This window comes from Rhipicephalus sanguineus, chromosome 11, assembly GCF_013339695.2.
Source record: "Rhipicephalus sanguineus isolate Rsan-2018 chromosome 11, BIME_Rsan_1.4, whole genome shotgun sequence".
Classification (NCBI taxonomy): Eukaryota; Metazoa; Arthropoda; class Arachnida; order Ixodida; family Ixodidae; genus Rhipicephalus; species Rhipicephalus sanguineus.
In genome coordinates, this window is record NC_051186.1 from 62,783,002 (window position 1) to 62,809,784 (window position 26,783).

Below are 26,783 nucleotides of genomic sequence, written 5' to 3' on the forward strand. Positions count from 1 at the left end.
CTACAGTGTCGATGGACTTTGTTTCCAAATGGATCCGCGAATAGCATAGACCGCTCCGTAACTTCATCTAGGAAGCCGAATTGTATTGTTTTACTTAACTTATGGTGTAGGGGCAGGGGACATTGCCCGGCTCGCACGTGACTAACTTCGTCCTATGTTTCTATTAGTCATCTCTAGAACGGACGAAGCCTCAAAACGGTGAACTGGGCACAGGCAAAAACCAGATGTATGTACTAAGAGACAAGAAAGGCAAAGGCACTAACACAAGGGTAGTATAGCTGAGGAGCTTTACGGAGCTCTGTGCACTAGCCGGGGCAACCGGGAAGATAATGTAAGAAGTAGCCCAGAGGAATTGGACATCCACAGGGGAAATAAAGAAAAGACTTGGAGGGGAAGCCCCTGGTGAGGATCATGTAACATCACATCTGTTGAAAGAGTGGACAGACTGTGTTATAAAAACTGGCCACCCTGTATACAAAATGTCTCTTAACGGTGAGGGTACCCGAATCTTGGAAGAATACTAAGATCATCTTAATCCATAAAAAAGGGGACGTCAAGGACTTGAAAAATTGCAGACCGATCAGCTTACTGTCCGTTGTCTACAAGCTGTTTACAAAGATTAGGGCAACATTAGAATTCAGTCAACCAAAGGACCAAGCAGGATTCCGTACAGGCTACTCGACAATAGACAACATTGACACTGTCAATCAGGCGATAGAGAAATGCGCGGAATATAACCAACCCCTATATATAGCCTTCATAGATTACGAGGAGGCATTTGATTCGGTCGAGTATCAGCAGTTACGCAGCCGCTACGGAGTCGGGGCGTTGACGAACCATATTTGAAAATTGGGACGTTACACCCCAGATATTATATAATATAACCACATTTGAAAATACTGAAATAAATCTTAGGCTTAGGCGCACGTTAAAGAGCCTCAGCTGGTGAATAATTCCGGAGCCCTCCACGACGGTGTCCCTCATAATCATATCGTGGTTTCGGGACGTTAAAGCTCAAGAATTATCATTATTATTATTAACAACACTTGATACTGGTAGAGTGTTGGTTTATGTAAATTGAATTACCAAAAATGAAAGCTCGAAGCCTTTATATTAAACCTGGTTGAATGTTTTCTCCGCAGTGCATTGTGGTTTCAACCGCACTCGTCTTAAGCGTCTAGTCGTGTTTTGGATTTCTCATCTTGCAATATGACTGAAAAAAAAATACAAAGACCAGGACAAGACATTTCTGGACTTGTACCCCGCGAAAATACACACTCCGGTGTAGCTTTTCGCATGCGACAGCAGCGCCAGAAGACGGCCTAGCGAGCAAAGCAAGCAAAACTAGAGGAATATTATAACCTTCTCCCTTTATATATGGTTTTTTTTTTATCCTGTGACAAGAGCATCTGTAATTCCGAAGTATCCACGTGCGCATTCACGTGGCTACTTGCGAATTATTAAAATAAGCAGATGATAGAACATGCACAGCATTAATTTAGGCAAACTCGGTATGTGACACTATCGCGTTAATGATGAAGCGTGTGTACGGGGTTGTTTTTCAGGTATTATTTCTGTTGTCGCCGAGCGGCCTATGTAAATAATAATATTCTAAAGGATTTTACGTTCCATAACCACATTGTCATTATGAGGCAAGCCGCAGTGATGAATTCTGTAATAGGTTAAACACCTGGGGTTCTTGAACGTGCACCTACATCAAAGTAAGCGGGTGTTCTTGCATTTCGTCCCCACTGGAATACGGCCACCATGGAGGCAATCGAACCCGCGACCTCGCGCTTAGCAGCGCCCACTTTATCTGCCAATCGCTCCCACGGCGGATACACATTATGTCGGTGGCGCTGTAATAAAATTTAACCCCTATAGCTGACGCTTAGAATACCACAGTAGGCTATGCTCTGGAGATACATTCATTAATTAAACTACTTTAGCGTCCTTAGTCAATTGGATTGGTCGTCCCACCCTCACCCTGAGGCATTTTCCATCTCACCCGTTGTTGCACAGCCTCCGGGTATCGGCCCACACGAGTTTTGGTACAAACGGTTTTCACGCCGCCGAAAGCCGGATTTTTAAAATCACGGAGCCATACCACGCTCTCGCCTTAATGAATGATAGTTACTTATCATCCTCTGACGGTGCGAAGTGTTTATTGACATTATTGTATCATTGAGACGATGATAATGAGGGATTGCGATGAAACCGAGAATTTGATCATCTAATATTACTGGCCAATTAGGTCGGTAGATTAGCAGGTGAACGTCGTGTCTACCAAGTATGAAAATAATAAAGGTAGTCCGTGCATCTCAGAGGGGGCCACACTTCCTGAGAGATGTGAGTCGCGCACTACACACACTGCTTTTGAGCGTCATTGTTACAGCACGTGACTTCAGTTAAACCTCCCATTGCGAGACGCTGATTGCGTCACTCTAAAGGCGCCGCGCAGAAAAACAGAAAGGTGGGCTCGTCATGTAAGCAAAACGGGCACATCGCCTACGATACGTAGGGAAGGCAGGAAAAGAACTCCGCTTGCAGAGTTATTTCCCTGCATCGCCTTGGCAAACGTAAGGCCAGCGTTAATAAGAATATCTGGGGTTTTACGTCCCAAAACCCCGATACGATTATAAGCGGACGCCGTAGTGGAGGGCTTCCGGAAATTTCGACCATCTGGTGTTCTTTAACGTGCACTGATATCGCACAGTAGCATTTCGCCTCCATCGAAATGCGACGGCCGCGGCCGGGATCGAATCCGCGACCTTCGGGTCAGCAGCCGAGCACCATAATCACTGCTCCACCACGGCGGACAAGGCCCGCGTTGACAGCAATGTTTACCTTCTGGCGGCACGGTAACAGGGCAGTTCAGTGCCTTCCTACTCTTGCAATAGTGAACAGCGAACTTATTGACCAAAAAAAAAGGACATTTGTGAAAGGTTGCTCAGCTTGCCCCAAACATCGCCTGGTGAGGTGCTACGTTGTCTTACGGTAAACAAACACGAGACACAGAGAATAAAAATAAAACGGGTTTTCGAGACCTTTCCAGGTCCCTTGCTCACATAAATGTAATATTTCAGCTGTAATCAATATGTTAAACGGGTCCTGACGAGGGGCCTTTTAGCGAACTTTACCATGTAAAAATAGAAACGCGCTATTCTGTCCCGAATAAAGCTGGCCGCAAGAGCCGGGTTTCAAGCCGCGACCTCCTACATTTCTGCAGACTAGCATAGGCAGTCAACAAGAAGGCGGGTTTCTCGATACTTTATATGAATCTAATCTGTTTCATTACTCTTTCACCAACACTTTCACCAACGCGGCCTGTGTAGCATGTCATGCGTAAGTCAATGCACTTTCCGGCGTTCAGTTATGTTATTTAAAAACAAAAAGCGCGCTGTTAAAACTAAAGCGACTTTATTAAAACCATTCTTTTTAAGAGCATCGAACAATATTCTGCTTGCAAAGGTATTCTTCCTTTACTTCTGCTGCTTATTGAGCTTTAAAGAACAATGTCTGTGGCAGCGAATATAACACGGCCAGGCGTCTTCCTTGCTGTGTCCTTGTCCTCTCACTCGTCTGTTGCCTGTTTTTGCGCTAAACTACGCTATGACAGCGTCTTCACATAATAGCGCAAATAATGATTTTATAAATTGAGGCCAACAAAAAATTAGGGACGTCAAGACTCCGCACATTCGGAAACTAGCGATCGTCATCACCGCCTCTCAAGCTTGCATTATTTCCTGGAAGTTAGTTTTTTTCACGTTACAAAAACAGCAGCGCTAAAGGGCGCGTTCTTGCTTTAAGAAACCCGTCGGAGCCAACAACAATATCATCGGACGAAATATATTGAAGAGGCAGGGGATGAGAAGAAGGACAGCACGCTCTTTCTAGAGTTCGTAGTTATCAAGCACAGCCAAGCGACTTGTATGTGTGCTCCGCGGGAAAGTAGGTCATTTTTGGGTACTCTAGTAAACCATTTTTCTACTGCCACACAAAATAATTGATACTATAATATATGGCACTAATCTGTAGAACAAAGAATGCGCTTTCTAATTACATTAAAAGCATACATTACTAAGCAAATCTGCGAAAAAAAATAATAATAGGAAAACTTAAAAAAAAACAAGTACACTGTGTAAATAAATCAATGCTGCTATATCCAATATCCCTGAACATTTGACAATTCAGTCTGCAGCCATTATTTAGATACAAAAGAAAACGTTAGCCCAAGTGGCTGTAGTGCCACCGCGCAATGCAGTTAGGTGATGCGGTGAAAACACAGGCTTGCGCAGCATGTCTTGCAGAAAACACTCATTTTCTGTTAAATTTTAACACGAAAGTGTTTTATTCCGGGTCACCACGGCTCCACTGACTTATTTCTGTCACGGATATGAAGTTGTAAAATGTAAAGACTGACAGATGGCAACGAAAATACTAGAAGAAAAAGTTCTGTCACCGGGAGTCGAAATTACGACCCCTTGCTCCGCAGCGCGCAGCGCGAAACGATTAGGCCACAGACGGCACGTCCTTCGCCATGCTAACGGCGAGCTTTTTATATACACCATTTGCCGATGGCGGTACTCAGAGATCGGTGTCTATCAGCGTGTTTTCGTTATCGCTAGCGAGATGGCGCGAAGTGCTAGAAGAGCGCCGCCCCACGCGTCGCGATGAGTGCGCGCCTCTACAGGGCGTGGCCGCTCGTGCGCGCGCTTATCTGTTGATGACGGTGATTTGTACGTCTTGTGCTCTCACCGCAAGTTTGCGTTGAGAGCACGAAGGTCACTTCGCTCACTGCAGCGGCCGCTTTTGCGAAAGGAGCGCGCTGCGCACACGAATATAAGCTACAACTGTGGCACTTCGCGCTCATCCTGTGTATGTTCATTCCGTGCGTTCTTTCTGCTTGAGCAGCGCATTGCAAGTTTCGAGCTGCTTGCCATTCTTCGTGTCACATTACAATTTGTTGTTATAGCATTCATTCCTTCGCCCTTGGGGCAAAAGATTGCCTAACAAGCGATCAACTACGTCTGTGAAGACACGTTTCACTTTCGTGTTATACCGATTCCTCTGGCAGAGAGATAAGCCATGCTTTTTTGCTCTATTTCGATTCTCTCTTTTCTATTCACTGATTTTCTGTTCTATTTTTGGCAATGCATATTCATTAGTTGTGACTCACATATCAGCGTTTACTTCTTAGGCGAAGAACGGCACAAACAAAGTGACGGGTCAGGCGAAATGCCGCGCGGCACGACGGAGCGAAATGGCGAAGTCCACTGCGGGTCGCCTTGTTCACTCGTTGAGCAGCCGCCGGCAAGGGGTCCCGCCAAAACCTTGCAGGTAACTGCTGTCACCTTCAGAACACGCCACATATATTTAGAACGGAGCGCGGCCGCGACCACTTGGTTCGAAGATCAAAATGAAAGTCACCGGCGGTTGGCGTCTCCCGGCTGTTCGACGCACTTTCGCTCTCTCCGATCAGTGGCGTACCAACCTGTTCGCGAGCGGCGGGGCAGGCCTCTGTCGGCCGTGTGTATAGACAGAGGAAAAGAGAGCTTCGTTTTCATTCGATCTGATGTGATTTTTCATATACCGAGGTGGAATTTCCTTAGCAGTGTTTAATCACATTTCAGAGAAAGTACAGTCAGTTCCACGTAGCATACACTGGGACAACCACACATATACATGTTATGCATGTATTGCAAGCAACACTTCTTATACAATACCCACACAACTTTATGCATCAATGCAATTATGTCGATGACAGTCTCTCCAGGAGTATAGATTTGTATCATTCAATGTAATTTCCTGAACGTCCAGACGCTGCTCACTAATAATTGCGTCTTATTTAAGGTAGGTAGCAGTGACTGCACCTTTTCCATAATTAGTACTACACTTTCTTGCACATATTCAGGTTTGCGTATGTTATATTTGTCTTGCTTGCTCCTAGTCGAAATCTTATTTCTACCGCATTGCTATTATTGTTACTACCATTATGTCACTATTATTATTAACTTGTCAATCGCAAGTTTTTTTTATGTAAGAATTTCTGGTATTAGGAGCGTTGTACAGTCTTTATACTGATCGTATTTCTATTTGCAACTTTTCTTGGAGGGCACTCCGGCCCCTGCAAGTAAATATGCATATGCAAACGGTGTAAGCACAGAAATGTCTTTAAAAAAATGTGGGAAATTATAACGTTAAACTACCCGGCATTGTTTCCTTCCGCATTGGTCGTTAGCTGTTTATCACTGGTCCAAATTTTCTGAGTCATGCACACAGCGGCTGCTCATAACGCGATGCTACAAATGACCCAAAAATGATCAATCGCGTAATGACCGCTCGCGCACGACTACGTAAAAATAAGAGAATATACTATTTTCAATACGACATATTTTTGGCCGTTGGTTCTTGGCCATTCGTCAAAAATTTTCGGTATGCCATAAAATCGCGCGCTTGTTACGTGACGTCACAAATCTGTGAAATCTCACGGTGTCCAAATGACGTGTGCACACTAAACAGCGCATTACTATGCTGAACAATACCAAAACGTCTTTTGGAATTACCGGCCAGTGTCTCACTCTGAATGTAATTCAAGAAGGATGCCCGCCGATCGCATTGGCAGCGGCTACTTATCGCAGCTGCTCGGATCCACTCATACAAGTCAGTCAGTCAAGAACTTTATTCATCGTTCCTGAGGAGTTTAGGCCGCCGGGGGATCCAGGGGGGACACCCGAGCAGCCGCTACCGTAGGCGACACCGGAGTCGGGGCGAGAAGGTGATGGCGTTCCGCCAGTTCTTGGGCCCTCTGGACTGCCTTGAGTTGTTGGTGGAGCTTGGAGCTCCTGAGTGCCTCTTCTCAGTCGGACTCACTGGTGAGAGGTCCCTGAGGTAACGCGGGACATTGCCATAGCATGTGCGAGAGTGAACAATAGAGTTCTCTGCAATCTGGGCATTGGGGAGTGATGTCTGTGTTGTAATGGCTCAGTCGGCCCCGTGATAGGTACGATCTTGTTTGTAGCATGCGAAAGGCTACCGCTTGCACACGTTCGAGCTTTGTGTGTGGTAATGGGTATTGGCTTCTGTTGTTGCGGTAGTGAGAGGTGATTTCGTGGAAGGTTAGTAAGGGGTCGTTAAACTGTATGTCTGGGCCCAGCTCTTCGGTGGCTAATTGATCGTCGCGGCGGGTGATCTCTCGCGCCCGGTCATGAGCCGTTTCGTTGAGGTTGGGTTGTTGGGAGTGGACGTCTTTGCCCATGTGGGCAGGGAACCAAGAGAGGCAGTGCGAACCCGTGTGCTTTCGTGTTTGTAAGATTTGGGCTGCTTCACGCGCGATGTTGCCGGTTTCGTAAGCCCGAATGGCGGCGCGAGAGTCTGTGAAGACGCTAGTGTGCGAGGGGTCGGTCATCACTAAAGCAATGGCGACCAGCTCGGCTATGGCGCTCGTTGCTAGCCTAACCGAGGCGGCTGAGCGTAGGGCTCCATCGCCATCTACTACTGCGAGTGCAAAGGTGGAGGAGTTGCCGTATTGCGCCGCATCGACGAATACGGTAGAGCCGCGATTCACGGTGGTACGGTCGAGGATAGCGCGAGCGCGGGCCAGGCGTCTGTCTTTATTGTGGTGTGGGTGGACGTTTCGCGGGAATGGGGCTACCATGTAGGTTTCTCGAACATCTCTCGGGAGGGTTACTGCGCGTTCAAGGTAGGGGTGTGAGGACATGCCGGCTTCGTTTAGTAATACAAGTATAATAAATATTTGCAGTTGTAGTATAGCGATGTTGAGCTGTTTGTGCGCGTATGCAACTCTGTGAACTCATCCTTGCTGAGAGAGAGGGAGAGAAATAAACAGCGCTGCGCGCGTGTGCTTCTTTGCCTTCCGAGTTGTATTTTGCCCTGAAAATCCGCGATGACTCAAGACCAAGTAGCCCGGCTGTCAATTCAGCCTCCTTAGTCCGGAAAACCGTGGACCGTGACCATTTCCCGGTAGATCAAATTGCTGGACAGCTTGACAGCTGGGCCTCCCAATGTACCCCTGTCCACTGCCTTATTACTCGCCAAGCCGCCGCAATCGCTACAAGCTACCGTATGATGAGCAAGGCGAAGAAGGTTAATCCGCAGCTGAAATCTTCTTTATCTCCTCCAGTGTGGCCCAACTGATACACTCAACAGCTCTGCATACTCATGGAGTCGTAGCAAATTGGATATAGAGCGGCGGGGATGCCATTCCTTTCCGATGAAAGAAAATGAATTTCTTGAAACAGGACGAACGAGCGTTTGATCGACCCATAAAACGTTTACTGGTTCCTGCCCGTATTTGCGTTGTCGTTTATGTAAATGTCAGGCCAGTCAGAACAGAATAAAATAATGACAGAGTGCTCTTACGTTGTAGAGCCCCTTCTCAGCGGTAGCCTTCTCTGCAATGCTGTAGCGCAAAACGCGAAAGCGGCGCACAGGCGGCTTGCACCTACAGTGCGTGCTCGTGAGACACGGAATCTCCACAGCAGAAGCGCAGGACAAATTTCATTATATAATTAAGCGATTGCTGTGCAGAAGTAAAACTTCGCCTCGGTTGATGGCTTCCCGGCGTGCAGCCGACAGTGACAACTGTCGAAAATAGGGGGGGTGGGGCTAGCGTCCCCTCTGCCACCCGGTAGATTCGCCTATATTTCTGATGATTCAAAATCATCTTCCGAGTCTTCGCTGCTGCCATCGTAAAAATTATGAATCAGACTTACCGGAATCCGCCGAAATTTGCCGTTTCCGAGAGGCCGGTGCGCGCGATGTCGACGCTAAGTTTGAAACGACGAGCGCTCGGCCCTCTCGACTTAAAAGGCAGTTCAAAGCTCTCCCTGCGGCGGAAAAAGTAAATGACACAGTGAAACTAGAAAAATAGGGCCTGTTTTATACGACGGATAACGTTAGCTGTCCATAAGCGCTTCTAACGCGGGAACGTTTTAAGTTGAAAACAATCGATAGCGGGCTATCGATGGGCGTAGGCGCATACAGGAAAGTATTAACAGCCAAAAGTGGCTTCCGGAGGGTGATCCAGCAGGTGGGGCGTGGGAGCTCGCGCCTGGTATGGCTTCTGTTCAGATGACCTTCTTCAGTCGTGTACTTGTGCCTTCCTCGCCCTTTCACCCCTTTCATTCTTTTAAGGCGCCCTGCGCGGAACGTTGCTCGTTGGAGCAGTTTGGACGTTGCCGAGCCATGGATATAAAAGGATGCGTCGGCTGAACTGATGCGTTGCAGAATTGCCGCGATTCGGCCACATCCGCTCGCTAAATTCGTACGTATACGTACGGGTGTGGGGTCTCAACTTATGGTGCAAACGGTTCACACAGTCTAAGTGTCCGTTTAGGGTAGGTTTAAGAGGAAGGTTTAAACAGTTCCTGTGGTACGATACCATCAAAAAGGTTAATAAATATTCCTGCCGCAGGTGAATATTCTTGAGCTCGTCATGGCCGATATAGAAATGTAGTGGCTGGTCTGTGAATGGGGTCGTGCTCTTAAGGCGCGTTAAACATGACACCGGAAGCGATGTAACTCTCGTCAGATGGCGACATGGTCGTGTACTCGAAAACTGTCGCTTAACATCGCCATTAAGTCATGTCCTGAAGGTGTCGAGCCAGATGCACTCGAATGCGTCATTTTGGAGCACGGTAACTGCACGCGCCCAACGCGCTTCCCCCGTGTAAGAATAAACGACGCAACTGGTCTTCGTCTGCCACTGCTCATTTTGTCATTGGGGAGTACAGTAATCGTTGGCTCCTTTTGACCCAGCTGCGTCCCTTCTTTACTGACGTCCGTCCAGTATCCGAGAGGACGTGAGCCAATGCTTGGTAGAACCTGGCATAAAGCATTTTCGTCTGAAAATCTACGCAAGTGTTCAGCAAGTTAATGTGAGGATAAAATAAAAAAGCAATGCAGCAATAATGAAACAAAAACTCATTGGCGTTACAGAAAATATTAGGTTGTAAAGTAGTAGGGCTTACAGCGCTAACGTCCATGAATGCAGTTGCGTGCTCGAAATCGGTGGTTTTGTCGTGAGTGGCCCGATTGGCATTCGGGGCTCACGGAAAAGCGCGGTGAAGGGACCGAAACAGTTGTTGATGCCTAAAAAGCGTGGACACGCAGTGGAGCAAATTAATCCGTAGATAGAGGAGTACTCGTGAGAGGAGAAACACGAGTGGCTAATTGTATAGAGAGGATAAAAATAAGAAAGACCAAGCTGATTTACGAATGCCGCAAAAAATTTCAAGCTTCATTGAGCTCGCTGCTGGTGGTGAACGGAAGTATACATATTCACAGCAGGATGATTCTGCTATAAAAATCTGGAAACTATCGTAATCATATGTCGCTCAACAAGACCAGCGAAAGGCGTACATTTTTCAGAGGTTTCAGAATTCGATGGAACCATTAACTCCCTGGTCAGCGCTTCATCCAAGGGACGTTTAATGTACTGGTGGCAGAAATGCAGGGATGAGGGATGCTGTAGAGGAAGCGTTAAAGTGGTATCTTACAAGATATTACAAAAACAGACGCTTGTATGAATAAAAAACATGGTTGATCCCTCCGTCATAGGAATCGGAATAACACGAAAGTAAAACATGCCCTTATAGAAGTAACTGAATCCTTACTGTACATTGATATAGGAGAGTTTGTACAATTTATATTGATGGCTGGCAGCTATAGCACCGTTTAACGTGGATGCACCACTTTGATGTTTGGTGGTACATCTCCATGCCGACGACTAACGTCCATGTCCAATGATGAAACAAACCCTCGTGGTAGCTGTAGTAGTTAGCGGTGAAAACGTAATCAGAGAACGAGTTGTGATAGCCAGAAGAGCGTCGCATATTGGATGCAGAACGTCGTCACTATCCTGCGGCATGTTAAAATGTGATTGAACACCACGGCCGCACTAGAGGGAAACGCAAAGCGCGTCGTGCCGCCCCGATAGCCCGGCCACAATTTTTTTTGGGGCGAGCGCGTATAGGCGGGGAAAGCCAGGTGAGGCAGGCGCGCGTCGCATAGCTATTTTTGGTTTGATTAGCGCGACGCTATGAGCGAGGCCGACGCTTTCACGACGCTTGCGTTAAGGTCGCCACCTCCCGGTGTGTTAAGACATTGACAAAATTGCATTTCTATTGAAAACGCGCCGAATGGGACGAACGTGTAACGCGTTGCAGGTACTAATCGCGGAAGCCACATAATGATGAATTACTTTACTTTTCCGCTCCCAGAGGGCAGCACCACCCCGCCGACCGGGAAAGTGGTAGATATAAAAGGCGCGTTTGTAAAGCCCCTGGAGTCTGTGACCGTAGCGCAGTGGATAGTGCGCCCGGCATCTGTTGTGGCGGACCGAGCGGTCGTGGGTTCGATGCCCGTTGACGTAACTTTTTTTCTTTGCCATCTGATCGTGCACATTTTTTCGACGTCATTTCCGTGACGGAAATACGTCACTGAAGTCTTGGTGTACCCCTGCATAAATCACTTTCGTGTTAAAATAGGGTGAGATAGAGTGGTTGTAACGAGGTGACTACTACTGCTTTCAAACGGGATGCTCATAAAGATGATCCTTCGTACCTCGCGCAAATTCTCTGCAGCCAGGAAAATTAAAACCGTAACAAGTTTTTCAGATAATAATTGCCAGGCTCTACAACTCGCTTAAGAACATTCAATGAAGAGGAATACTTTAAAAGTTGGTTAATTATTTAAACGATTTGATTCTTAAAATATCATCTGAGCTAGTTTGTTAAGAGAACAAAGAAAGGGCTGATTGGGTTCTCGTAACGCGCACGTGCATATGCCAAAGGTTGCCCCAGGTTTTAGGTGGAATGTGCTGTGTGCGCACTATGGGCGTTTTCGAAGTGCATCTAATGTTTGGAATTAGGATCATTTATTCACTGGTTACTGCAGTAGAGAGTTGAGCTTGTCAATGTCTTGATAGTTGCCATTGCTATGTGTGAAGTATCTATGTTGTGCTAACTGAGAGAAAGAGAGAACTTTTATCCTGAGCATCCTAAGTGTGCGCCCTAGGAGCCTTATTCAAGGCAGCCGCTGGCTATGGCCGTCTTTCGTACCCGGTCTATCAGGCTGCGCTATTTCTTCGGCACTGAAAGTGTGACCTCCAATTCCGCCACGGCTTCGGCGCCTACGGTGCCAAGTTTGCATCCTCCTGCCATGAGACATTGGCTTTCTCATTACTGATGTTGCATAAATAAAGCGAACGAGTAGCTCGGAGCTCCTTCCTGCTGATCGAAGAACGCTTTGCTGAATACGAATACCTCAGCGAAGAAATATCTCACATGAGGAGGCGAGCGACAACTGACACGGAAGTTAAAATTACCATCCTTCATTTCATCACACTTAGCAAGCCGAATGTGTTGCTATGTGAACTACGAGTGATTTAGAAGGATTGTACGCCATGTCTTCACTATTATATTTGAAATGTACGAAGTATTTAACAGGCAAGGTAGTAACGCTAGAAAAAAGTCGCCCAGATTGTGCAAACCGAATGATATGAATGGTCGATGTTGCGTTTATAATGATTCTGAGTGTGATGTTCTTGCTTTCGACTTATTGTTTGCCAGGTGGTGACGGCGAACGGGCAGCGGGTGGTAGTGGCGGACGCCAGCGGCCCGCGCGGCGGCGTCGTGCACGTGCTTAGTGGGCCGTTGGCACCTGCCGCTGATCGGGATGTGCTGACTACGCTGTCTGACTGCGCAAAGTACGACGGCTTTCTCACGCTCGTCACGGGCACGGGTGTTTCCGAACTGCTTCGACGTAAGCCGCCTCTCCCTTTTGAACGCTCACCGTCGCTGACTGTCGCTCACTGTGCAGGCGGCCAGCGCACGCTGTTCCTGCCCAGCAACGACGCCCTTTCGAAAGTACCGCCGGAGGAACTCAAGCTATACCAGAAAAACATCACTGCCCTCAAAGGTGCTTGCATGTTTTACGCGTGGCACCATTGAGAATGGTGCCTCGTAGTGCTTCCTCTAGTACACCAGCATTCTTTACTCTTCCTGTAAGGTTGCCTGTTGTGCCCCATTCGGCGAAAACGAGAACCGTGTGGGATGCTGTGATTTTCCATAGTGTAGCGTGATTTCCCTTGTGTAACTTACAATAGACCCATATTAATGGGAACTAACAGACAATAACGCCAAGGAAGGTATAGGGGATGTTTTTAGTAATAAATGTAAGGTAATTGTGAAGAAAGAAAAGTGGACGAAAAGATAGCTTGCCGCGGGCAGGGACCGAACCTGCGACCTTCGAATAACGCGTCCGATGCTCTACCAACTGAGCTACCGCGGCGGCCATCCCCCCGTCCACTTTATAAGGTATATGTGTGCATTTAAACGTGGGAGCGTCAGTCAGCGCCGCCAGTAGCCATGACGGCGAGTGTGGCACACTCTTTTTCTGCCTTGTTGGCGTCACGTAGCACGTGAACTTATTACGAGCTGGCAGCTGACCAATAATCCCTCGCATACCACCTGAAAGCATCAAGTCTGCCAGAACGAGACCCTCGCTATGAATGAAGGAAAGAAGTGTTAATTAACACTTCTGAATAAATTAACACTTCTGAATTAACACAATGAACGCCGCCATTATGTGCGAAATTGTTCGAGAAGGGTGATTTCACAATCTATTAGGCTGATGGATGCAAGAATCATGACCCTTGCTAATGTGAAATGCCTCGTAGATTTAGCGGGCGTTTTTATCCACGTGTCTGAAGATGACATTCCGTTTTTGAACAGCGAAGCTGCCTCAGTTCCAGCCAGGGCCGGCCACCTCTCAGCGCAGCTGTGCAAAGCGGAAGCATACGATAGTCGTGTATAGCAAGGGGCGGGAAAGGGAAGTGACGTTGAGGAGGGAAACGAGGAGGGGAAAGCCACCAGCTGTGCTCAGTCTTCAGGCCACTGGTGCGTAGCTGCCCAGTTTTTTCAAAACCTCGATTACAACCACATGTATAGCAATGTGAAGGCAGATGTGAAGATGGGGTACCCTTTCAGTTGCTATTATGCTGACGCAACCTTTCGTTGAGGCATGCGCCGATATATTTCTTTCCACAAGAGACGGGAATGCTGTAAACAACACAGCAAGCATAAGAGACAAAGCGTTCACAGTGATTCACTGAGCACACCTTCCCTACCGACCTTCCTGTTATCTTCCTGTCCACTGCAGCACATGCCCCTCCAACTTTGTTTCGAACTAAAAATAAAACATTCAGATCAAATTCCTTGGCGATGGTACTTCAGAAGCCGAAGTGTGATCTGAACTGCCGATCTGAACTGCCGAACTGTGTCGGCCACGTGTGCGCATTTTGTGCCTGCTCTCGCTGCTGGAAGGGAAATGCATGGTTTGACGACAGTGTAATATGTCTTACTGAGGGTGCGATATTGTGTGACAATGAAACAGCGACTCAAGTGAGCCTGCCGCTGTGTATATTACCAAACGTTATGGGATTACGGCTTTGCTTGGGCATCCCGCACGCTGCTGGGCCAGCCTAAAACGACTCTCTTCTCGCGTTTCTTTCTTTTAGATGCGAAGCATCTCTAGCTCGGGGGTATGTCCTGCGGCGTTGGCGTTGGCGTCCGCACTTACAGTACGCATGCGCAACTCTCCTCCTTCCCTCTCTCCAATAGCTGCGCGTTACTCTCTCCACTTCTCTACCAGCACCTGCTTGCGCTTCTCCTGCGTTCTCGCTTCTGCAAGAACATGCGCTACTCTGGTTGTGGCTACTCTGGTTGTGGCTATTTCGCGCAAAGAAGCAACAAGGGAAGGGTTAAGGGAAGTGCAAACTTTCGACTGTTTGTTCCAAATTTTCTGCAGTGCTATATATTCAGATTCTGGGGAGAAGCATGGGACACCACTGCTCGAGAACTGTTGGAAGCTTTTCATATAAAAGCACGAGGTTTATTATGCATTAGTGAGGCTTCCTTGTTCCTTTCGCAGGTAGAGAGCACGTTCTTGCATCGCAGGTTGTGATAAAGATGTTATCCGATCGTTATGAGCCTGCCCTTTTGCGCATGTCTATACCTATGTATTGGATTACACAAAACGTTATCTGTTCGATGTATGCCTTGCTTTCCGGGCATGTCATTGCATATATATAGCACTGCAGTAAATTTGGAATAAACAGTCGAAACTTTGCGCTCCCCTTAACCCTTCCCTTGTTGTTTCTTTGCGCTAAATAACCACAAACGTGGCTTCTGAATGAACATGAATCGACCAGCCCAACAACTTGTGCTTCTGCGCTACTCTCTTCCTGATCTAGTCTCCTCTCCTTCATGTGTGAATATAAAGCGGGTAGAGCGCTGCGCGCGTTCAGTCCAGCGCTAGCTTCGGTTGACTCCTCTGAAATGCAGGCTCGACATGCCGAAATTCTCTCCTGCGCAATGCCGCGATGAGCTCTCTCCTCTCCTACGCTGCCCCACTCTCGCGCGCCTGTCGACCGCGTTCCCCGCTCGCCCTGTGAAAATTAACGGCCAGGCTAGAGGGAAGACACGACGCGCCTAGTGTTCCTCTTCGCGTTCCGCGACGTGAGGTCGGTAGCATGCCCAACGAACGCCAACGGAAAGCCACCGTGCAAGTGCTCCGGCTTCGCATCGCCTCATGGTCCCCTTTAGCGGGAGATGGTGTAATTTTTTTGCTTTTTTTTTCTTTCGCGCGCGCATACGACGCGACGCGTTCTCCGATCTTTCTTGTATTCCAACGCGTCTGACTGTCTGATTTCCTCGCTCTTGCCGACGAGCAGGCGGGCTGCAGCCGTCCGAAGGTCGAATGGCATTTTATCTCGTTTCCTCCCGTTCACAGCGGCCGCTTAAACGCTTAAAAAGAATTGCGTTTTCTTCCTTTTTTTTCTTTTGCGTCGTGTTTTCTCCGCACGGGATTTTTTCCGTGCGTTGAGGCAGACCGCCTTGGCCAGGTCGTTATCTAAAAGTGTATATTGAGTGCACATGTCGTACCAATCGGTCACATTGAGGCCTTGCCGGCTTTTCATTTTAGTTTAATTTCGATTTGGTGTCACGAAACGAAGTAACCACAGTATCAATGCGACATAAGCAAAGTAAGGACAGCATAAATGCAAATAGATCGCGTCAGCGCTTAGACCCTATAGGCGATACACCGCGCCAGAATGTGCCGCACAGCGAGAAGTAGCCGACCGAAACTATTATTTGCCAGCAGCAGCCGTCAACACCGCCAAGTTACGCGGAAAGGAAACCACACAACAATGATGCGAGGTGACGTAATGCACTGGGCGGGGTACCTCGAACGGTGCTGCCCTCTCCTCCGGAATGAAACGAGTTGAGAGGGAATGCGTCTGGTAAATGTAGCGATCGCTATATCGCCGGTGCTACTTTACCTTTTCGAAAAATTCTTTCGGCTATATATTCCTGTGAAGAGTCCGACTCATTCCAGGGTTTTTTTTTACGCCAAGCCCGAGGGGTGGCTCATGACCCCATTAAATTGGAATACAACTCGAGTTTAACAGGAATGAGGAATAAATAATTATTTGCGCTCAAATACAACCTCCGGCTCCGAAGAATGTTCACCGGCATGTCCAGTCCTGCTGCCAACTCCAGGAACCACGCTCGCGGATGTGCTCACGGTGACTGGAGCGCCGACCAGTGGTTCGGCAGTCGGTTCCTTCTCGGCATTACTTCTTGGAGGCATCTCTTCAAAACACGCTGACCGCACGGCGTCACCTCTCAGCACTTCTCCCTATTCTGACTCACTGACTGCACTGCATCATAGCACAACACATCTTCTCTGGCCGACCGAACTACCCTCTCGTCCCGTCTCGGTGCGCCCGGGTCCGAGAATCTTCAACGTGTCTCATTAGCTGAAAGTACCACGCAGGCTTGGGAACGCATGAGAATGTTCCCGGATGTGTCGGCGGCAGCCGCGCTGATGCCTAGATCTCTCCAGATCTTGCGCGGGAGCTATGCTGTCTCGGCGGCCACCTTCTCCGGAGGGGGCGCGCTTTGGAGAGGCGAACGTTGTTGCCATCTTGCGGCGCGGGCTCTCTTGGCGCCGTGATTTGACGGGGCTTTCGAAGGCGGTTTAAGCGCTCGTTTGTGATAGCGTATATATAGGCACCACATCTTGAGCCGCCATGTAGCGCCAATGGGACACTTGCGTTCTTCGTAATGGAGCAGTAACCATTCACAGTGTATCTATATTGTGAAGTAGCGCAGTTTGGACGTAGACAAAGGGGACAAGAAGGACACGACACTCGCTACTGCCTTCTTGTCCCCTTTGTCCCCTCCAAAGTGCGCTAGTTCACAATATATGTATAATGATCAGTCACCAACTAGCCCAGCTCTTAACCTTATTGAACCATTCACAGAGTAAATTTACTGTGCCCTTATAGATAGCCCTGAAGCACACCGATCTGTTAATACACACCCACCTAATATTCAACGCCCTTTTTAATTAGCGAATTCGAATTATCAGCTGGCACTCTGTCGTATGGATCAAACCTGGGTTACATACTGTGCACCAGTCCGTAAAAGGCGCCTAATCATACACAAACCACGAGTGGCGCGCACACACATTTCAGCGGCAAACATTCAGCAACACCGGCAACGAACAGCGGCGACGCGCCGCTACTGGGTTCTTGCCGACGGCGTCGCTGGGCTTCTCTCAGGAGCATGGCTATACGATAGGCGACCGCTGGCGATCGCAAAATGCAAGCAGCTATGCAGCTTTCGTTGTGGTTACTTTACACACAAATAAAAAATAGGTGTCCGCTATCCGCGGTGTATAGGCTACACGGAGTGATGCGCTTACAACGAGCGAGACGGCTCGCAGTCACTGCCCCTGCTGCTCGCAGTGCATCGACGGCTTCACCGTGGCTCGGTCGCCCTCGTATCGGTGCTCGCCTTCGCGCCAGGCGTTTGACAGCGGTGGTCGAATGGCGCGAAAGAGAATTTAAACTCAGCTGTTATTTTCTGTGACACATATTCTTTGTTTCGCCAGCGTATCTTTTGCTTGAGGCCGACGATGTAGCCAAGCATTGTCCTTCCAAGTTGTCGACACTCCGAGAAGCAGCTTACTTTTGCTACCACTGAAAGTATTCTTCGTAGTGATTCGTAATCGGCACGTTGACACGGTAGAGCCAGTTCGATGTGTTCGCGGACGGACGCTGGCGCGAGTTGAACTTGCCTCTGTACAGCGCGGTCAAGCCGTTCAAATAACTCTACAAGTTCACACAAAACACTAATCGGCTGTTGTAACAGCTCGGTGCACTGGAGTGTCACACGCTAAACAAACGCGCTTACGCACACACACACGCACGCTTGTGGCTACCAAAAGTGCTATGGAGAGTGCCCACGTGACGGGAAACTCCGAGGTGAGTATACGGCCACGCCGTTTACATGCTCCGACTCTTATCAACGGGAGCACAATGACGACATATGCCGTCTTCACTCCGCTATGACGGAGTAAGTAAGAATTTTCGGGGCTGATAAACGGATAGAACTAGCATTTCGGCTAATTTTTCTTACATTGAATTAAGAGAGTGACTAAATCGAAAAAAATCTATTTACAAAATTTCTAGGCGCTTTTAGAAGTAAGTGCTGCGGTTGGAAACACTTCCGAGGATGAGATTTTGATTGGTCCGTTAAACCGTTAAAGTGCGTTGTTGGTTCCATTAAGCAGTTCAGTATTAACAAGCACCGGTATTGAACAACAAACAAGTATTGTCGAAATGCTGGTTCCCTTTTGTTGTGCCGAGTAATTGCGTCTTTGCTCTCTGAGCATTCGCAAAGTGCATTCGCAAAGTGCAAAGTCAGCCCAGTAGAGGCTTGACTGCGGTAACCCTGCTGCCAGAACAAGGCGACAGCACAAGCAGCGTATTGCCATAATGACGGTAGTGCCATGAGCAAAGAACGAGGGAGCTGGGCATGTAAGAAATGCTTTATTTGCAGAGTTCCTCGCCTATCACATCGTGGACGGCGTCTACTACAGCCACGACCTGCGAGACGGCCAATACCTCAAGTCATTACACAACGACCTCCCAATTCGAGTTGGCGTCAGCGTGGACGGCTGCAGAAGTACGTAGTCATCCGTCAGCGGCGCTCTGCCGTTGCCTATTCTTTCATCCTTCGGGTTTCTCACACTAATACCGAGAAGGAAAGCTGGCGCCACCCTATATGCGAACTTGAGCTTCATAAGGGTAGCTGTGCCGTCACGGAAATGACAGTATATGTGTCTGCGAGGCTTCTGTTGGCTGGAGTTGGCGAAGCTCGGTTTAGAACGTGGATAAGGCTGCAACATATAAAACTGTAAAAGAAAACCTTTATTAACGGATCTCATTCACCCGTGTAACTTCTTAGAAGAAAAGTTCAAGCGCCTGCAGCGCAAATGGCGAAAGGAAGAAACAGACGACGAACTGTCGCAGGGTGAACGCTGAGCTCGTCGCCTGTCGCTACTTTTTAAGTTATATAAAACTTTTTTTTTCCGTAGGATTCTATGAAGAAATAGCCCATTACAGGCTGTTTATCTAGAAAATTAGCCACTGTAAGGCACTGCAAGCGACAGGCGTGTTCGTGGTGTCGTCATGAACGATGCCAATCCGAATACGGCACATCCCAGGTGCCACAGAAGCTTCGCAGTGCCACTTTTAATTCTGGGTAAATGTAAAGATGCTTATCCTTACACTGTAGCTCTGTAAAACATTATTCTCGGCGTTGAGATCTCTTGAGCGTCTTAAACAAGGATTGTGCACAACAAGTAGATATACAGCGACACTTCTCTGCGGAACAAGTTTGGCCTAGTTTGCCTCCAATGATGGCGCATACGGTGATCATTGGGATATAATTAAGGTTTATTATTAAAATCACCACACGTTTACACAGAAAATTGTTTTAAAAAAGATCGCCAAGAAAGAGCTTTCCTCAAGGCTGGACCAGCCTCTTCGCAGTGTCCAGTATTTTCGCGCTCTTAGGCGTCTGCCTCGATGAAAAATGTGTTGCTAGACTCCTAAAAAAATTCGGGTATATATAGCTGAATACATTTTACGTGATCTCTTGCTGGGGTACTTATTATCTGCAGGCACTCTCGCACAGCACTGAGGTTCATATAGTCTGCATGCGTATGTGTACGTAAAAAATTGAGTTGATTCGAATAGCACTACTAATAATAATTGTTAGAATTTAACGTCCGAAACCGCCATAGGATTATGAGGGACGCCGTAGCGGAGGACTTGGGAAATTTCTACCTCCTCGGGTTTCTTAACGTGCACCTAAATCTAAGTACACGGGCCTCAAGCATTTTCGCCTGCATCGAAAATGCGGCCGCCGCGGCCGGGATTCGATCCCGCGACCTTAGGGTCAGCCGTCGAGCGCCATAACCACTAGACCACCGTGGCGGGTATTTCAAATGGCACGTAAATGTATGAAAACACTACAGTTTCTATAAAGGTGCTATGAGAGTAATACACCTTCACAGAAAAACTTTGCGCCGAGGCGGTCATATTTTCTCACTGCTAAAGTTAGCTTGTAAAAAATAATTAAGGAAATTAACAAAAGCGGGTGATGACTGATGGGCGGTCGACAAAATAGGTTCGACTAGTCTAATCTTTCATTTGTTTGTCGTTCCACCGAGTGCATTATCTGGGCAAACAAAGTGCTTTGTGCAACGGAGAATTTTTTTCTGCAGGATAACTAATTTTAAGATAGTTTATCTGCTTTTTAGCGCGTGCGATATGCGTACGGAATGCGGTTTAGAATATCGGTGATTTAGTGCATTTCAGCTGCACCGCGAGGGAAGTCGCGTCATCACCTGGCTTACGTGACGGTAAAATTGAACAGTGTAAAAAGAATTACAGTGGCGATCAAGCTGAACCCCTACGTAGTTTGTTTTAATCCGGATGGCGTTTTTTTCTTAAATGCGAATGCTCTACAAAAACTGCGAACATCTCTGACGATTCTGCTGCGATGGCACGAATACAGCTTGGACGTTTTGTGACAAAGAAAGCCTCGTGGCGGTTCATTCGCGCAACATCCCAGAGTGAGTCACGCGGGAGCCGTGGGTTTTACACATGGCACATGCAAGAGGGACTGCGAAAGCCAGCAGCGCTGACAACCAAGTTTGGTCCTTGCGAGCGCCGGTGCTTTGTGTCCAGAGCTGTTCTGGATATTCGTGCAATAAAGAAACACAATGGTTCATTCTCGTCAAAATTCTTTTTCACTTTGGCTAAACGCACTGCATGCTGGACTTAGTGGCTACATGAAATTGCGTTGAAGCACACTCCCTGCTCTCCGCCACCAGGTTCTTGCTGCCACTGAGGCATTGCGAGCTTTTATTGTGCTAGTAAATGCAGACCAATTTTTATGCTATCCAGCGCAGAGTAAAATTTTGAGATTGCAGAAGATGGAAATTGATTAGGTAATGTGGCGGTAGGTGGGTGTCTCAGCCGTGCGGTAATTTTGATTCGTATTGCACAAATATTTGCCCCTCTAAACAGTTACTTTCCGCTCCCATATTTACTTCACTTCTTCCACTTATTTCTGCTACACGAACTTTCACGACTCGAAGGAACGCTCTGCGACGTTATAGCAGCAGTGACCACCACCGGGATGTGTCACCAAAGGCTCCGTCAGAGCATTCTGGGCTGCTGCATGGCGGCTCACTAATAATGGCAATTAATGGGTTCATTTCGAAGCCAAGCCACCGGAGTAGCGAATGCACCCAAAAGTTCAGGGGTTCTCGGTATTTTCTAGCTTATATCCTATGGTCACTTCACTGATGCCGGAACCTCTCGCACAATAAGAAAGCGAATAGGAGCTGAGCCGAGATCATGAGAGACAGTCATGTGCCGTCGCCTCATTCACCACTGAACGAGCGCACGGGCGCTTTCGACCGGGGAAAAGAGAAAACAAGCCTTTCTCTCGTCCGTACTTTTCAGGAACGCTCTATATCGTTCTCGAGACGTTTCTTCGACGTGATAAAAGAAGTCCAGGCGGTCTCATCTATGTTTACCGCCGCGCGATGTGATGGCACAAACAGCTACTGCTGCCGTCTTAATAATTCCCAGGGAGGCTCTTAGAATACGCGAGTTCTTCCTTTATTCCGAGACTAGCCTGCGGTTCCCGAAGGCGCTACCGCAGGGGGGTTACTGCATTGACACAATCAAATCTCCATTTGTACAACATACTTGCACTTGATACAGCTTGTTCCACTCTTTAATGGTTCTAACAAAAAGGGTTTTGCGAATAGGTCCGTCCTAGTACGCAGTTGCCTTATTTCAAACACATGGCCACTTCTTTAAGAACGGTAATGAGGTTTTTTTAAGTATTTTGCTTTGTGGATTCCTTCGTTCTTCAATCATTAAGGCCTCAAACAGGGGTATTCCCTATTGCAAAAACTAGCGTCGTTCCAGTACCCCCAGCGTGATATCAGTACGTTTTTTTGGCACTGGGTCGCACTGGGAACACTGGTATACGCTCGGATTCACTGGGACTCCAGTGAACGCACAGGGAAAGAGCTGGGTCGCACTGGTATCGGCACTGGCTTTGCCGCTGTGACGCTGGCGCTCACTGGGAAGCGCTGGAGAAGCTCGAATTCTCACTGGCGTGTGCTGGCACATACTGGAGCCTGTACTGTTTCTGCCAGTGCCGCGCGCTGCTTTCAGTATTGTGCGCGGCGGAATGCTTTGGTATCATTCAATATCGAATGTTTGATTCGATGGTACCACCAGATGCTATCCTAACGGGTCCCAAACATGTGTCACAAATTCTAGCGGCAGAGAAAGACGATGAGATGCGCACTGCTTTCATGATATACGTGATAAGTGAAATCACGTTCACTTTTAATGTTTCCCTGTCGGATGTGGAGAAAAATATGTTAATAACCAAGAGCAGCCAACGCTGATCATTTTGCTCTCTAGCACGCTTTTTTTTTATTCATGCAGTGCCAATAACGTCGTTAATGTTTGCGGAGCACGTAGCAGCAATGAATACACATTTCGTGCATGCCGCGCATATACATCAGTTTTGCATCCGTGATGTGTTGCGGTAATGACTTCATATTGTAACGTTTATAAGTCTCGAGGCGTCGGTCTGAACACACAGAGCAAATCGTTACATCGCCGTGCAGTTGGCGAGAAGTAAATGAGCTCTGGCTTCGCGACCCCTCCCAACGGAGGCCAGAAAAACAGCCGTCGTTCGATATCGCCACACCGGAAACGCATCTCCGGCCATTCTTGCACTTCCTCTTACTTCAACTATACGTTAGGTAACAGTAAAAAAGGATCCGAGGCCAAAATGCAGAAACTTCAACCATCGCAACTCATCTGCGCCGAGATCGGTCCTACCCAGTGCGGCTCCCAGCGAGCGTTAGGCCTAGCGTACCGGCCGAGTCCGTCTACATGCCACCAGCGCTTCTTGGTTTAAGCACACGCAATTCCAACGTGTAAGAATTACTGTAAAGTATAGTCTGGACATCCGTTAACTGAAAATAACCATTTTGTCTTGTGTACGGTGTCCGCACAAGGTGCGATGACCATCGATGCGACGCGCTTTCAGCAACGAACGCAGGCTCACCGAAAGCAGCCGGCCGCACTCGCGGGTACTTCTCTGACTCATACGTCAGAACACATACGTGTCAACTGGTACGCGTTAGTGAACTAACACACCGGCATCTTTTTTCAACAAATTGCATTTGTTTTTGCTGAGCGGTTTTATAGTTGTAGTGGTCGATAGAACTGCAAATCAGAATACAGGCACGCCCGCTCCGCAGTAATAATGTCGCTCGCGCGAGAAAACTACTCCGTATGAATTCATGTAGGCGCGTGTTTATCGAACGAGTCATCGTAAAGCTTCTGTACATGTTGATCATTAGCAAGGGCGAGAAACGGCTATTAAAAATCGGCAGGAGCAGCCGTCAAACTGTACCCTGCTCCTCGGTCCATTTGATATTTTTCGGAGTTAAGACGGGAATTCTTAAAGAAACTTAGACTCTTCCCATTTTGGGCATTTCATTCGTTGCCACCAACCCTTTGTGTGTCTAATAAAGAAGCAAGCTTGATTTTGAAAGGAAGATCGCGTCTTCCGTGAATACGCGACATCAAAATATGAAAGGAAACGCTGTCTTACTGTATTGACTAGCCCTTTTACGAAAGTACGTACATGTTTAAGCGTGGCGCAGTGGTAGAGTACTCGCTTGGAAATTGAAAGGTGCCGAGTTCGAATCCTCGTGGTAAAAATTTTTTTCTTTTTTTTCAAATAGCTCATTTTCTTCTTTTTTTATTGCACTAATCCTTTCTATATGACTTTCTTTACTAATATATTTATGTGGGGCACGTGGGCATCACCGTTTTAACGCTGTAGAGCCGTTTTGCGCTTGAGTACCTAGCGCCTCCCAGTAAAACATCGCTCCAGCGGCCCAGTATCCAGCGCGACGCTGGGCCCATAATCAGTCATGGCACTGGACGCTGGTACCCAGTGGCGCTGTGTTTTGCAATAGGGCGAGTGGAATTACAATAGATAAAATATTGTTAAGGTGAAAAAAAACGCAGACGTGAAGGTACATGAGCAGGAGATGATCGCAGCGTCAGGAAGGCCGTTCCAGTCTACACAAGGGAAAAGTGAAGACGAAAGTGTGACAGTGCGCACTTTGTGGCAATGCGCTGTGCAGTGTGACACTCGTGCTGTCGGTGAGGTGCGAGTGCGAAGGGACTGTAAGAAATTATGTGGAATAAGTTGGAAATGCGACGTCTATACGAAAAAGATAGTAAATGGGAGGCCGCTTTTCATCGTCATACGCTGATGTATGAATAATCATCATCATCATCAGCCTGTCTACGCGCACTGCAGGGCAAAGGCCTCTCCCATGTTCCGCCAATCAACCCGGTGCTGTGCTTTCTGCAGCCACGTTATACCTACAAACTTCTTAATCTCATCTACCCACCTAATTTTCTGTCTCCGCCTCACGCCTTTACCATCTCTTGGAATCAAGTCAGTTACCCTTAATGACCACCGGTTATCCTGCCGACGTGCTACGTGCCCGGCCCATATCCATTTCTTCTTCTTGATTTCAACTATGATATCCTTAACCCCCGTCTGTTCCCTGACCCACTCTGCTCTCTTCCTGTCTCTTAAGGTTACACCTATCATTTTCCTTTCCATCGCTCGCTGCGTCGTCCTCAATTTAAGTTGAACCCTCTTTGTAAGTCTCCAGGTTTCTGCTCCGTAGGTAAGTACCGGTAAGATGCAGCTGCTATATACCTTCCTCATGAGAGATACTGGTAGACTACCATTCATGATTTGATAATGCTTGCCAAATGAGCCCCATCCCACCCTTATTCTTCTAGTTATTTCACTCTCATGGTTCGGCTCCGCGGTTAGTACCTGTCCTAAGTAGGCGTACTCCTTTACAACTTCCAGTGCATGCCACCTATCGCAAAGCGCTGTTCTCTGCCAAGATTGTTCCACATTACTTTAGTTTTATGCATATTAATTTTCAGACCTGCTCTTCTACTTTGAGCTGTAATTCGACTCCCGCGTTATTCATCAATGCTATGTCATCCGCGAATAGTAGGTTACTGAGATACTCTCCATCAACTCTTATCCCTAATTCTTCCCAATCTAGGGCCCTGAAAACCTCCTGTAAACACACGGTGAATAGCATTGGAGAGATCGTGTCTCCCTTCCGTACCCCCTTCTTTATTGGGATTCTGTCGCTTTCTTTATGGAGGAATATAGTGGCTGTGGATACGCTGTAGATTTCTTCCATTATGTTTATATAGGCTTCGTCGATGCCCTGATTCCGCAGTGCCTTCATTACTGCTGATGTCTCCACCGAATCAAATGCCTTCTCGTAATCTATGAAGGTTATGTATAGGGGTTGGTTGTATTCCGCGCATTTCTCTATCCCCTGATTGATAGTATGAATATGGTCTATTGTTGAGACGCCTGTACGAAATCCTGCCTGGTCCCTTGGTTGATTGAACTCTAATATCGTATTAATTCTGTTAGCCATTACTTTTGTAAATAGCTTGTAGACAACGGACAGTAAGCGGATGGGCCTGTACTTTTTCAGGTTCTTGACGCCCCCTTTCTTATGGATCAAGATGATGTTGGCATTCTTCCAAGATTCTTGTATCCTCCCCGTCGAAAGACACTTCGTATACAGGGTGGCCAGTTTTTCTAACATAATATCTCCACCGTCTTTCAACAGGTCTGATGTTACCTGATCCTCACCAGCGGCTTTGCCTCTTTGCATTCCCTTTAGGGCTTTCTTTACTTCTCCTGTCAGTACTGCTGGGATGTCAGATTCCTCTGGGATACTACTGCTTCTTACGTTATCATCCTGACTGTCTCGGCTGCTGTACAGATCTCTGTAGAACTCTTCCGCTACCTCAACTATTCTATCCATATTGGTTGTGACCTTCCCTTCCTTGTCCCTTAATGCATACATCTGACTTTTGTCTATGCACATTTTGTCTTCGTAGCTTTGAGGCTTCTTCTGTTCTTTAGAGCATGCTCAATTCTCTCCATATTATACTTTCTTATGTCGGCTACTTTACGCCTATTGATTAACTTCGAAAGCTCCGCCAGCTCTATTTTGTCTGTTGTATTTGAGGCTTTCATGGCTTGACGTTTCTCTATGAGGTTTTTCGTCTCTTGGCATAGCTTACCAGTGTCCCGTCTAACGACTGTACCCCCGACTTCCACTGCACACTCCTTAATGATACTAGTCAGATTATAATTCATTGCGTCAACGCTAAGGTCGGTTTGCTCGGTTAAAGCCGCGTACCTATTCTGAAGTGAAAC

General features: G+C 47.5%; 1 protein-coding gene across 1 annotated transcript; it reads left to right on the forward strand.

Annotated features, from left to right (window-relative positions):
- Positions 1-8,986: 8,986 nt before the first annotated feature.
- On the forward strand, positions 8,987-25,500 carry LOC119375083 (transforming growth factor-beta-induced protein ig-h3). The gene is made up of 5 exons (XM_037645279.1): positions 8,987-9,076; positions 12,594-12,786; positions 12,844-12,942; positions 18,936-19,061; positions 25,475-25,500. Exons 1-5 carry the CDS (start codon positions 8,987-8,989, stop codon positions 25,498-25,500), a joined length of 534 nt encoding a protein of 177 aa, XP_037501207.1.
- The last annotated feature ends 1,283 nt before the right edge of the window (positions 25,501-26,783 follow it).

Coding starts and splice junctions, on each gene's coding strand:
- LOC119375083 (XM_037645279.1), top strand. CDS start 8,987: ATGGGCGTAGGCGCATACAGGAAAGTATTAACAGCCAAAAGTGGCTTC. Junction 12,943..18,935: donor AAACATCACTGCCCTCAAAG/GTGCTTGCATGT, acceptor CTTTATTTGCAG/AGTTCCTCGCCTATCACATC. Junction 19,062..25,474: donor CAGCGTGGACGGCTGCAGAA/GTACGTAGTCAT, acceptor ATTAATTTTCAG/ACCTGCTCTTCTACTTTGAG.